Raw genomic sequence first — 15,333 nt, 5'->3', positions numbered from 1 at the left:
TATATAAACATGCAGAACTTACCAAATGGATAATACCGGCAGCCGTGAGCCACACAGAGATGAAAATAGAAACTAGCTGAGCAAGTCGGATAGAGCTGGAAGTTTTCAGAATGTTGAGGTATTGAAGAATGTCGGGCACGGTCATTAATCTTAGGGCACGAAGGAAACGAAGACCTATAATAAAAGGAAATCATCATCATTAATCAAAATGCACCTTTTAGTTATATTATTATCTTAAATTACTATTGGAATTACATTTGTTCTTGTCTAGTAACTTACCATTTGATACAGAATGCATGAGAAGTTTTATATTTTCGAAGTAAAATATTTGGTAAAAAGTCCTAACGTAATTAAAATAACGAATTGTTGGAATTAATAATTACATTTATATATTGATTTGGGTATTAATGATGAATTCATTACTTAATAAGAAACATCTTAATAAAGGCACTATGTTCTTACTTCACTTAGCTTTCCAGGTGTTCAGTATATTTCATGTATTTGAAAGATTTGCTCTTAAACATTGATAGTAACTATTATTTGTTATTATCGCCAGCTATAGTTCATTTCAAAAAAAGAATAGTGATTAGTTTTGGTTGTCAAAATATCTTAATTCTTAATGAATTCAAAAAATTTTAAATGATTTTCCGTTATTATATTATATACATATGACAATCTAAAGTTTCATGTAAAGAATAAGTCTAACAGGTATTCTGTTATTAAGCATATACTGTCTACACAAGATACTGCCCCTCTAATAATTGAGGAACGTTACTATTGAAGTCTTTTTAGTATTTACCTAATTATTTAATTTCTGTACTTGTAATTATAGCCGATCAATATGCAATGCAATACGAACCAATTTCAGTGTACCATACTCAAATTATATGTTTACATGATGTATTCTGTATCTCATAAATTCATAAATGAAAAAAACCACTAACAAAAATTCCTTAAATTTAAATACATGAACCTCCAGAAGACAAATGTCAGTAATTAATACTACTCCATAGCTATCTAGGTAATTTTGATTTTTTCTAATAAATGTTTGTTATTTCTTGATTGATGTTTTGCTTTTTTTACTTCCGAAAAAGGAAACATGGCGATGAGTTTTTAAGATAACCCAGAGGTCAGTTTTAGTTTAATGCTTCTGCTTCTGGAATTTGGAATGTTAAATATCGTTGAAACGGTGCATAAAATCTTAAAAATATCGATGTAAGTTGATATATTTCATCATGTTACATCATTGTCTTGAACTGGTTACGTAAGACTGGATACCAAAAGAGGCTTAATATCTGGAACGAATGATTAGGAAATTATGCAAATTAGATCATGTATAATGGATGAAAAAGTCCGTGAGTGCTCTAGAAATGTTTACAAATGGTTGAAAATCACATTGACAATATGAAAGATGATACAAAGTGTTAGGGGGAAGTGGGAAGTGATTATTCATCATAAGCTACTCAGCCCTGACCAAATCACTAATTCGACTCTTACCTGTCTACAACTAATGGGATTGAGGCAGGCGCTTAAAAATGATCAATATGAAAGGGGTTGTTTTCAATCGCGTCAATGGTAGATCACACACATCTTTTGATATTTAGCAGAAATTTAGAGAAATTAGCTGAGAAACTACCTTAACTACCGTGAAACCCAAACCTGGCCTCACCCGACTAGTCTGCTTCTTTTCTTCCGGAATCTCTTCCTTTGGTTTCAAAATTTTGGACTTACGAATATAACTTGATTCAATTTTTCAGAAACAGTACGTATATTATTGAGTAAATGACCCGCTAAACTTCGTATCACCACTTCGTATATCTCTGTAGCAATTTTTTTCCGACAATTACAATAGCCTTTTCGTCGATTGTCAGTAAATTAAACCTCCTCGCTTGCTCACCGATAGGTCAGGTTGTCATTGTCAGGTCTGATGACGATATTATGGCTGTCAGATACAATGCTATTTTTAACAATTTGATTAAATTATTGTCTTGATGAAGAAACATTTGAAATTCTTGGACAATAGTTCCCTTCATTGTTGGATTGTGATAACAACGCCCATCAATTTCGGCATTCGGATTTCCCATAAAATTAATTTGTAAGAATTGATGATGTGTATCTGTCAGTTGTAACAGCTCCAAGAAAGTAATACATTTTTCCTGATATCTGTAGATTTTTTTACTTTAGAACGTATTTTTGATACAAATTTGGATGTTATCACAAAATTTTATGGTATAATATCTCGAAACTGAATATAAAATCATTTACAATATGCGTTGTACCAAACGACCTTATTCGGAGAAAACTATTACATTTTGAGATGTTGGATAAAAATCATTTCCCATACTAGGAACTTCTGATGGTAATGAATCTAGTGTATTTTGATGTCTTACAATATTGACAAACGATTGTCATTTTCACAAATGTAACTAGCTTGATGTTACCATAACCTATTTATGGATCGTAGTGGAATGCTGCTTGTACGTGGCTCACAGGAAGAGTGCGTCGCAAAATATCATTATTTTTCACGTGATTTTCACATTATCAATCGATGTGCCTATTATAAAATACCTACAGTTGTATGAAATATAAATCATGATAACGCAATCAGAAATTATCTTCATTGTTCAATACATCTTATATTTCAATGGCGGTTGGATAAAGTAGCCGATGGTTTTAATCTTTACTCAATATTTTTAGTTACAAAATAGATTTCCCAAATCACCCATAAATATTTGACAACCAATAACAAAGTTAATCCTTTGTCACAGTGACAGTGACCTATTGCAGGAGAAAACAACTTTTTTACTATTTTCCTCATGATTATTCCATATTTTCTCACCGTACGAACCTTTCCAGAACTTCCACAAATATTTTAAAACCAAAATTAAACTAATCGGTCCAGCCGCTCTCGAGTTTTAGCGATGCTAGGCAAACAGCAATTCACATTATATGAACACATTTACTTTGCAAAACATGAAAAAATCAAAATTACCCTTTCATCAGCCCATTATATAATAGTTTTAGTAAAGCTGTTATTAATATTAACAAAATAATGAAGAAAAATGTATTGCGTGTATTAAATTAAATGTTGTTTTTATCTTTACAGGAAAAACTCATATTTCCTAAACGAATTGACTTATTAGAGTTTCCTTATTTTATTTCCTTGTTTTTGTCGTCAGAATTCGAAACACGCACGACATTTCAATCTTATTATGGTAATTCGATACGAGTTCTGAAGTCACTCACCTATCCATGTTCGATCTAGATATATGGAAACGAATGATGGAGGTATCGTGAAGTAATCTACAAATGAGTACATCTCCAGCATAAACCATAATTTGTCGCTTGCTGCTATAAACTGAAAGAGAATAAATACACATATTGTAAAATCGATTCAACGATATCGGTTGGCTATATAGGTTCGTTCAGATATTCTTACAATCAGTTTAATGTATATATTTCGTGTTTATTAAAAATAGAATCTAATCAGAATATATTGTATGTAATAATATATGTTAAATAATAGTCCTGCATTATAAATATCACAATAATTTTCAGTTCATAATAAACATCTGTATAGTATTATGTTTTTTGTAATTTATTTATGAATAAGCTTACCTAAATTGTCCTGTAAAGTCCCACAAATCATAATCTCTAAACATATTTTTAATGTAAGTCTATAAATTAGTTTTAAATGATATTTTTAGTTGATAGTCACGTTTTAGTCACGCCAGTAACCAGGCTGGTTAAGACCCGATGTCTTATGGGATGATTTCTAAGTTGGTCACTCGCCAGTCGGTAGGCTTAATGCCAAGGATCGTGGTTCGGAGACCACGTTCAACAGTAGGTCCAGTCCAGATAAACCGTCGATAGTAAAAAAAGAAAAAGGACTTAAAGGAAAAAAGGAAGTATATTTTAAGAAAATAAAAGATATTTGAAATAAAACAATAGAGATATAGTTGTTGGTCTATATAAATTCAACATTTCATGTTAGGTCTCAACTGCTTTACATAAAATTACTAATATTTCTTGACTAGAAAAAAACTAAATTTACACAAAACGCAAAACAGCTGAATAATAAAGCATTTTTCGACCTGAAACGAACCGTATATAACCCGATAAATCTACGCAGGTATCGAAACAGACGATCGTCATACTTACTCGTATAAAAAAGTACACCATAAAAAATATGTTGAAGGCAAGGTCGATTTGTTGAGTGATATTTTTGCTCCATTCTTCACAATGCTCCACGCCCTCGCTGAAAACATGACAGTCTGTAAGTAAAAGGTATAGAGCGGATTCTTTCGCTCGAATTTTAATTACTTAATGCGAACGTTACTTTACTTAATTAATAGTATTACTTTATTGCTTGGATCGATAGGTCATAACCGTCGATCATTTAACGGCATAATGTCTTGAGTACAACTTTATTGCTTGGTACCAATCTCTGTATACGACTTGATTAACTATGTATAAGCAACAAATACCGAGGTTTCAGGAAAAAAAGATGTTTTCGATTTCATATGAAAATAAATGAAGAAATTAAATTATATCCTTGTCATAACTATTAGTTATTGTTACAATTTTAGCAGTTACTGAGTATTTTTTAAAGAAAATGTCTTGTAGAATAAATCTATTAATTCAAAACTAATTATAATGGACTAATTTAATTGGGGAGTAAGGCAAATTGATATTATCAAAGGCAATTAATCTGAAATAAAAGTATTATTTTTACGCAAGTATAGTTGTTTTAACGTCGAATATATTTCAATCGACAACTCTTTTTAATTATAAAGTAATCAGAACATGTTCAGTGAAAGTTCTGTTTTTATTTGCTAGTGAAAAACATATGGACCCATCAATTTCAAATTCTCGTAATTCAATTAGACATTTTTCATTTTAAAGATCAGACAGGTTCTGTTGAAATTTGTAACATAACATTTTGTAATTATTACCTTTGACTTTCTTTTCTCCTTTTATTAAATCCAGCTAATATTACAACAGGATAGATATAGACTAAATTATCAATTCTTTTGATAATATTACTATATCAATCCTTTTGTTATAGTAAATATTTCTCTTGAAATTTGATGCAGTTCATCTTCATGTTGTAGTATCAAACAAATAAAGAATGTTTGTGTTCTTTCAGTTGTATTCTATTAGTTTATTGTTTGGATGGATTTGTAAGTATCTATGATGTATACATTACACTAATTAAATTCCAATTGTAATTCTATATAATATATTATTTTAATACATATATTATCTATAAAATGTATACTGATTTACGCTTTGTTCTGCGACAGTCAAAACAAGCGAGCAGTGAATTGTGTGGTCTCTCATAGTTACAAAGAAGCAAATCGTTGGTATTCGGTTAGAGAGAGGGTCTGTGATGAAAAGTATGACTAAACCGAACTGTTAACTGATGCAACCATTATAAAAAAATTTGGTGATTAGAAGAATGCGGTATATTCCGATAAATCATGGTTTATATTGTTTCCTACAAACGGCCTGCTGTATGTATGAAGAATCCGAAGATTATCTGTTTATTACAGACTTTAGTCCAGCATGGGGGAGAGGGAGGTGGTCGTTATAATTTGGGCATCAATATTGTAGTATTCAGCTCACATTTTTATTCACGTTGCAGATCTGATCGGATAATTGCAAATGAATATCTCAACATCCCCAATGATGCAGTTCTTGCTATGACTAGTATACTGCCGCCAAACATTCCCATATTGTCATATTTCAAGATGATAATACGCCCATACACACAACCAAATATCAGAATATCATTGGCGGATGTTTTCGAAATTTAACACAACATTTCATTGCAAACTATTTAAAATAATATTTCAATTAAAGGTAAGAAAAGTCATAAAACATTGTGTGCTATTTATGATAATGAGTATCTAAGCGAACACCAATAGCAAAATTGTTTTATTAGTTTTCCTCTTAAAAATGTTAAAGGTGAACTTCGCTCTGGTCACTCATATCGCAAGATCGCTGTGCAATTAAATATCGGTTGCAAAACCCATCTTGATACACCAAAAGTTCTTAATTCCAATCCGACCAAGAAAATTAGTTGTTCATAGTAACATACTTGATACTGGTTTTACTGTCAACAACTAAAACTATTAAAATGACTGAGAAAAAAATTAATGAGGTTAGTTAAGAAGTTTTGACACATCCACCATTTCTCCTGATTTCTACAAAACTCTCTTAATGAAATAGAAGTAGCTTCGAAGAGTGTTGTGTGCCCATAAATCTCAGAAACTCTACAGTGGTATAATTATTGTTTTACCATAAAGTGAGAAAAAATCATATCATCAGCTCGTATGATTAGTGTTTATAATTTATATGAATAAATTCACCTTGAAAATATGAAAAAACCCTAAATTATATTTCCCAATCATTATTATGGATATATTAAAGGTTAAATTTGCACTAAGAACCTCCTAATAAAGTTATTCAGAATAATTTATTAATAATACTATTAGGTTTTTGCACATCTGACCATATATTCTACTCTCTAAGAGACTCATTCTTAAAGCTTATCGTATAATGTTATAGTACCTACTTCATAGATCAGTTTATCATTGTAGTTATAGACAGGCTAGCTATTCAATATGAATTTAAATAAACATGAACATTCATAACAACAAATAGAAGTTTATTAGAAATTGTACAAATCATACAAGAAATGTTATATTTCATCTACTGATTTCTACTTATGTTTTCTTTGGCAACAATCGATCAAGTGCACAGAGTAACTGCGGCTATTGAAAGAGCGTTTGAGAAAAAGAAATACTGCCCTGCAATATTCCTGGATGTCTCACAAGCTATTGATCGCGTTTGGCATTTGGGATTAATCTGTAAGATGAGCAAATTGTTACCGCGTAACTATTGTCAATTGCTGGAGACATATTTATTCGGAAGAAAATTTAGAGTATCGCACGAAATGGCGTTCTCGACATTTAAAAATATCTCGGCTGGAGTTCCACAAGGTAGCGTCTTAGGACCTCTCCTGTATCTGCTCTACACTGCTGACATTCCAACAACAAAAGAAACACTTCTTGGAACCTTTGCTGACGACACAATTATTATGGCAAAAGATATATCTCTGCCTAGGGCAATAGAAAAAGTGCAAGTGGCAGTCAACAAAATCTACAAATGGACGAAAGATTGGAAAATTCAACTTAATAGCTCCAAATCTATCCACGTTAATTTTGCATTGAGGCGAAATAATAAAAACTTAATTATATCACCCAATGGATGCCCGATTCTTCAAGCAGAATCAGCTAAATACCTTGGAATCCATCTTGACGGTAGATTAAATTGGAACCATCACGTTAGACAAAAAGCAAAACACATTAGAACCAAAATAAAACAACTATACTGGTTAGTCGGAAGATACTCTCAACTTGATTTAAAATCAAAGGGGTTGATCTATAATACAATTATAAAGCCAATTTGGACCTATGGGGTGCAAATATGGGGTTGCACTAAACATTCATATCATCTAGTCATACGACGCTGTCAAAATAAGGTTCTTCGATTGATTACCAATGCCTATCGCTATGTAACTAATGAAGAACTGCACGATGACCTGGAAATCAAATGGATTTGCAAAGTTATCCAAGATTTCGCCTTGAAACACGAAAGAAGATTACTAAATCTTACAGACGTGGAAGCAATACAACTGCTGGACAGGGCGCAGGATGTCAGAAGATTGAAACGAACAAAACCATACGAACTTATATAAAGTGTATACCTTTAGTGTAAACTATAGCTATAAGTTAATAATTAATAAATAATTATATTATTTTCTCGCACTCGTCTTGTTTGTTAATTAATCTAAGTACATAGGAAAAGTAGTAATAAATTAATTGTAAATTAAGATTGTACTAAGCGTATCTAATAAAGATGTTATAAAAAAATGTTTTCTTTGGAATAAGTATTTATTGCTGTAATTTTTAAGCATTCATAAAATAAACAGAAAAAAGGATATTACTTAAATCCTATTGCAATTTATTTAATTTTTAGTCTCTTGATTAATTCTATATTTATTAATATTCTCATTAGTTGAAATTATCGAAAATTATTCCTAGAAGTCCTCAAGATCTTTGAATCGCTTACAGTGATTAATTTAATAAAACTAATTTATAAAAACCTTTTTAAAGTGTTTAGCGACCTGAGGCGAGAAATCCTGCTCACAATTCCACCACCTATCAGAAAAAAAACATTACAACTTCATTAATCTCTTTCTTTTAAATTACAAGTCACATAGTACCCTTTTCACGAAATCTGCTCTTTTTCAGTTAGTTAGAAACAAATTCAACAATAGTCCAATTAATTATATTTCCAACAATATCATGACAAAATAACAGGCTATTTTAAAGTTATACTATTAAAAAGCTTTTTACTAGATAAAAAAACAAACCGTTTGGTACTAATCACCACCTTTTGATTGGCATCCGTTTATAATTTAGTAGATTACATTTAATAACCGACATAACTTTATTTATTTTCATACTGGATAGTGTTAAAAGCTGCTCATAGCGGTAGAGATGCGAGAATCCCATTAATTACATTCTCCTGGGACAGATTAGGCACAAACAATTTCTCGGTTAGTATGAGATTGTTAGCAAAAATTATGTATTGGCTTAATGCTCTAATTTAAGTTAGATATATGATTTTTGATGTACAAATATACGCGATTCCTGGAAAATAAAAATAACGATTATTTGATTTACGTTTAAAACATCGAAAATTGACAGTAAAAATAGTTATTTGTTATCTATATTCATATTAATAGTTTACTTATATATTAGCCATATTTAAAAAGGCTGATTTATTATTACAACTCACTCTATTCAATCCGAAATTCATTTCAACAATATATTTATTTATTAAATTTGGTATATATTGTTTAATTAAAATTAATTATATTTGTCATATTTCGGAAAGCAAATATACATTTTGTCATGCGACCGCTATGCCACAAGCAATTCGACAAAAGCAGTATACATTAAAAATCATCGTGTTCCTGAGATTCGGCTACTTTCGGAACTATACGTATATTCGTCGGGGCAATCTACTCTTCGTAAGCCGAAATGCTAAATGTCGATGTTGCCAAATTTACACCTAAGCTATTTGCTTTATGAATGTATTTTATTTAAAAAAAATATATGTAACAAGACTTTCTGACATTAAATTTTATATTTTGTTATGAAAAAAAATCAATACCAAAGTAGATACGTTTTTTAGTATTTAATACAATATATAGTCTTATCTTTAGATTTGGCAACACTGCATAGTATTGCAAGCCAAACGTTTCTCGAAAGAAAAGGCGACGAAAAGACAAAAGAAGGCCTTTTAGTTTAACATTTCAGCATTTTAATAGGATTACAAATATGCAGAGTTAAAGGTAGGTTTAGTTTTAGTTGATAGAAATAGGATAAATTAATTAAATAACTTAAATTTTGCAGTGAAAGTAAATTAATATGTCAAGTTTGTAATATGACATACTTAGTAGAAAGAGAAAAAAAGATGTCACCATGAGCTTGCCGCACAACTAAAGCCGATAACCGAAGGATCATCTGCCTTCTCTGTATCTCCAATTTAATGATTTTAGCATCCATACATACTGAATTTCGACAGCATCTTTATCGGATCCATAAAATAGATGTTACAAAATCTAATCTATATTTTAAGAATTTGTAAGGTTTTGAAAGTTGGAGGCCACAGGACGATAAAGAAAAAAAAAATAGCTTAAATAATTTCTTAGAAAACAAGAGGTCAAGAAGCTTATATACCACTGTATAAGAAGTTATCAAGGAAGTATTTTCCATAAAACTATTGGTATCATTATTATCTTAAGAATAAATTTTAGGTAGGGTACGATAAGTCAACAAGGGTTACAGGCAAAAAAAATAATTTGAGTCTGTCTATATAAGTTTTTTTTTTGTTAAGAATGTTTTAAGACTCAATATTGAAGCAAATATAAGTGTCCAATATGAATCCTAAAATAATATTTGACAATTGAAGTTTGACAAGGTAATAGAGAATTATATATTTAAGTAATTTCAGTTAATTGTCCAGTTTATAGGCTTTGCAGAAATGCAGGAAAATATTGCATATCATTAATCCTGAAAAGGTAACTATGTAGAAAAGGATTGTACTTGCTACATCTGTATGATTTGTTGATATGGAAAAGTAATATGCCAAAATATCAAAAAACAGAAAAGCATACCTAAGCAGAAATAAAAGAAAATAATTGAAAGCTATATATATATATATATATATATATATATATATATATATATATATATATATATATATATATATATATATATATATACTAAAATAAAACACAAAATATTAACATCATTGAGTTTTTAGGTACTTGAGTCCTTGATTTCATTAATTATGGTGATGTTTTTTTAGATGAGAATTTTACTTTTATTTGGAAATTTCGACATTTTATTTTGCAACTTTTATTGTATTGTAATTAATTAGTAAGTAGCGTGAGAAGTATAAAGAACTCTATCTAAAAGAAAGTTGTTATAAAATTTTATTTATATATAATACATTTGTACTATTGTATATTCGAATATGTGGTAATTTATTAAATAGTTTATGGCATAGTTAAGGTTCATTGTTTTATATCGTCTTATTTATAATTTAAAATTAATATTAAATTTTAAAATATATAAATGAATATATTATAAAAATTTAGTATTATGCTGTATTTTTCTTTTTACCTCATCTAAAATGTTTCGTAAATTAAATTCATGTTCTTACTTTTTTTTTAAGTCAGTTTTACTATATATACATATGTATGGTATATATAGCTTAATATAAAACTTGTGAACGTTACTCCTTATAACTAATACAGGGTATAGTTTACGTCTCGAAGACTAAGAATATGTCGATATCAGAAGTTTGGTTATAGATAAGACACAGCCCTACTCATGACGTCCCAAGTCCAAGTCTCAGTATTGAGAATACTCAAATATTTCTAACACTGAGGACGCGCGAGCCAGTGCAGTATAGTTAATCTACCGGTCCACGATGATTTTTAATATATCCTGACAAAAGCTTGATTGAGTGTCTCGACCATGAAATAAAGTATATAGTATAATATAAGATGGCATTCTCATTTAGTAATGTATAGCATTACTTGAGAACCATGTATATTTCAATTCAATGGCCATGTGGGGAATCATTTTAATATAATTAACTTTATTAAAAACTATATATAAGAAAACTGTTTTTAGTGTTCCAAATATTCTGTAACCGTAAAAATTTTTAAATGGACACTATCACACATTTAATTCACACCAAGCACCATAAAGAACGACTTCTTCATATATGATTTAAATGTTCAGTTATCCAGACAGTTTTTGTCAATATCTTTATCTATTGTACCATATATTACCCGAATTTACATTGAAGTTATGAAAATCATGAAATATAGATAAATGTATCCGTCAAATCAAATAGATAAGGAAAATGTAAACGAACAACTATTTTATATTAGATGGTTGCATTTATTTTAGTCGGCGATATCTATTGATCAAAATGCAACATATTAATGAAAAAAAACTATTAAATAACCTAACTTGGCCATTTAACTACATAAAATAATATTTGCATCTTCACTTTGCAAAATTGCATTTATTATTTTTGTTTCAAACCAAACGATACTACAGATACTGAAGATGCATCGGTAAGCAAGCGAATTGAAGAAATTGAACGACGTATTGTTGCAAAAGAGAACCAGCAATAGCGAGTGAAATACATAAAGTTATCACTTGCATGACAACGCTGGGCCAAAAAATTGTAAAGTGACTCCTGATACTTATTAGTCATAATGTCTTTTGGTTACCACTTGTTTAGATCAGTGGCTTGGTTAGCAAACGATTTCGAAATACTGAACTGTGAAAATGAATCGCTGCCAAACGAACAACTCTGTCTCCAAAAAAATGGAAAGAAGTAGAAAATGATAAAAACTATTATGATTGATACATATTGAAGACATTTTTCTCAATGAGTACTCAAAATTTTCTATAAATAAAGAGAAAAAATTTATAAAAATACATGCAAGTACTTCATATATTGTGTTGTTATCATAACAATACTCTGTTATTAGTCTTACAGATTTGATAAGTATCATTTTGTTGTGTACGAACAATACTTAAAAAAGATTTCCTTTTTTATGTGACTCAATAAAGTGTTGCTAAATGTTTTGCTGGAAACTTTGTGAGTATCGTTGACGTTCTAGAATCAGGAATTGACAGCTGAAACACTCAAGATCGCTAGTAATTGTAATAGATGTGAGACGAATATGAAGGGAAAACAGTCAAATTACAAAGGGAAATACAACAAAAAAATTGCAATTGATACACCCTGATACAAAATTAATTAATGAATATTAGAGGCCTCTTGTTCACCAGACATTATCCCTTCTGATTATGGTTATGCAATAAAGATGGGAAAAGTATTGACCAATTAAGGGTAATAATATGAAACGTAATATTTCACAGTTTTTTGTTTGGCAAAACCCAAGTTAATTTCCTATGCAAAACTTTTTTATATACTATTTGGTAATCTCTTGTGATATAAATAAAACTATTATTATAATTAGAATTATTGTTAATGTTGACATAAACGTTTTACAGAAATATTTAACTTCAGAAATATTTAACTACAATATATTCACCAAATAATCAAATTAAACAAATTAAAATATATTATAAAAAATCCAACTATTAATACCAATAATTTCCAATTTACAATTCATGCCATTATTTACACTTTCTCTATAATATATTATACGTATATATGTACATCAATAAATCTTGTTCAAGCCTACAAAGCCACACATTGTTAGTCAAAACCCTGAGATTAGACATTAATCTGTTCCTCAAGATTTTCCCCAATAGCTTGAAAATACTTATCTGAATCTTAGCAACAAAAAATATTTACCGGACATGGAAACTAAAAAAAAATTGAAAAATATTATTTTAAAAAATGTGGTTAAGCAAATGTGGAACGAAAGAAAAATAAAAGAAAAACGAATAGTAAAAATTGTCATTATTTTTACATTATTACATACAGAAAAACTTTCGAGAAGTACGTTGTTCTTTATAGAAATATTAGTTACGGTTTAAAAAGCTCGTATGAAAAGTTATACTTACTATGAGGCGTCTATGAAGTAAATGACTAATGATGCTATACTCAATATGAATACGAGAACCACCTGAAATAGAAATAAAATCGTTTAATTAAATTCTGTGATAAACTTGCTTAATATTTTAACAGTGTGTTAATCCCAATCCCTATAATTACTAACACAAAACTTGCTTGTCTAACAAAATATATACATTTTCAATAATATTTTAGTAAAATAATTACATCGGTGGATTCCAAATAGTTCATCAAGCAATTGTTTTAGGTATTTAAATGTATTTTGATCAGCGATATCTGTTGACATATATCACAACAGCAAGAGGACCGTCCTGTCGCCTTTACTACTGCGCCCCTAAGCCAGGATTCCTCCATTTAGCATTATTGAGTTATTCAGTATATATAGATGCTAATCATGGAACACTCAACTTGCATATTTGACATTCGATCTTTCTGTTCTTTGATTGGAAGGAATCTACCCAAACGTTTAGAAACTTATGGTAATGTTGATTGATTGTTATCAAATTCGAATTGTTTCAACGATTTGAATTGGTCATTGGTCATCGGTAATTTCTCAATGGTCAATTCTGTTTGGTCATTTTAATGTTAATGACAAAGAACAACTCGGACGGCAAAAAGTTGAAAGACAATGAATTGCAAAACTTATTGGACGGAAACCCAACTCAAACTCTCAAAGAACTTTCAAACGGTTTAGCAGTTTACGAATCAACTGTTTGCCCAGAGACAGTTTAAATGCTCAAAGGAAAGAAAATGGTTACTATATAAGTTGACTTGAAATTTCATTTCAAACCGTTTCATCATCGCGGCTTCATCGCTTCCCAAAAAAAAGTTTTCTGTTGCGTATTTTGACAGGCGATATAAAGCGAATTTACTACAACAATCCCAAGCGCAAAAATCATGGGTTAATTCACGAGACACAGCCATATCGGTTTAGGGTTGAGCTTATTAAGGAGTAGTGTACTAAAAACGAATAAAGCTATTACTGTAGATATATATCGACATCAATTAAACAAATTTAGACCAGCAATAGTATGTAATAGACGCAAAATCATCCTTTCGCATGAGTCCGCTTAGCGACACGTTGCAAAAATTATGAAAGATACATTTTTGCAGCTCTAATGGAAAGTTTTGCTGCACTTAACATACTGACCAGATATAGCACCTTTTGATCACCACTTGCTCAGATCGATGGATCAATGGCTAGATCAGCGCAAAACTAACATTAGTATTATAAATTATATATATTATATTATATAAAAACTTTTTTGAAATGAAAAAACTATCGGAATACATGCAAGTACCTAAAAGTAATATTGAAGGTACTGAAATTGCGCGAATTTAAAGGAAACTGTAAAAGAAGTTTTCGCTTATATAAATTGTAGATTTACTGACTGATATTTAGATTAGACGAATTAGATTAAAAGCAAAAGTAATATGTAATATTAAAATAGTAAATAGTTTTAAACAAATCTTTTTTTTAGAGAGCGAAATGAAATGGATGAAAACTCCAATAAATCCCAGACGTGAGTAAAAACAATCAAAATGAACGCAGCGTTAGTAATCAATAAGTCTGAAGGTCAGATGTCTATGTCGAGATCAAGTAAAGTTAAGTTTTAGAGCTTTATGGACCTTAGATGCCCAAAAATACCAATTAAAATGAGACAATTAAAAGCAATAAGGATCCATGAAAAAAAATTGATTGATAAATAAGTTAATTAATTTCTTAAGGAAGTGGCAACCAAAAATATCATATATAACAAAATATAAAAATTGAAATGAAAAGGGTATACTATGTATTTTTTTCAGGAAACAAATCTAATCAGTAAAGCAGAAACAGAAACTACATATAGTAAAAATACAATTCACTTTCCATCAAACCATATGCAAAATTAACATAAAGTAAAAACAATTATTTCAGACTCTTTAAAGACTCTTTAAAATGTTTATTATTCCAGAAAAAGAGATCAGAGAAAGTATTAGGCCGCAATAAATAAGAAAAAGAGAAACTAAGGCGTCATTTCAAAAGGTCTGCAAAGCCATATAAAGCAAGAAGAAAATGTCAATCTGAAAAAAGTGCGAAAAAGAAGAATTTTTGGTTAACAAACACAAAATGGTCAA

The 15,333-nt window shown here is 29.8% G+C and overlaps 1 protein-coding gene across 19 annotated transcripts in view; it reads right to left on the bottom strand.

Annotated features, from left to right (window-relative positions):
* slo (calcium-activated potassium channel slo) overlaps positions 1 to 15,333 on the bottom strand; it is a 148,535-nt gene that overhangs the window by 92,004 nt on the left and 41,198 nt on the right. For all 19 annotated transcript variants that reach the window (XR_013004265.1, XR_013004266.1, XR_013004267.1 and 16 more), the window contains exons 4-7: positions 13,206 to 13,267; positions 4,162 to 4,258; positions 3,247 to 3,358; positions 23 to 174 (exon numbers count right to left, since the gene is read on the bottom strand). Coding sequence is in view for 12 of the 19 variants with exons in the window: in XM_076394897.1 (XP_076251012.1) it covers positions 23 to 174; positions 3,247 to 3,358; positions 4,162 to 4,258; positions 13,206 to 13,267 (423 nt within the window). In the remaining 7 variants the exon portion in view is untranslated. The remainder of the gene's footprint in view (positions 1 to 22; positions 175 to 3,246; positions 3,359 to 4,161; positions 4,259 to 13,205; positions 13,268 to 15,333) is intronic.

The sequence above is a fragment of the Rhynchophorus ferrugineus genome, unplaced genomic scaffold (assembly GCF_030347505.1).
Source record: "Rhynchophorus ferrugineus isolate W39M unplaced genomic scaffold, kcgeb_rfMv2 rfM2, whole genome shotgun sequence".
Classification (NCBI taxonomy): domain Eukaryota; kingdom Metazoa; phylum Arthropoda; class Insecta; order Coleoptera; family Curculionidae; genus Rhynchophorus; species Rhynchophorus ferrugineus.
The sequence above is the reverse complement of the archived record's forward strand: the minus strand, read 5'-3'. Positions and strand labels throughout refer to the sequence as shown.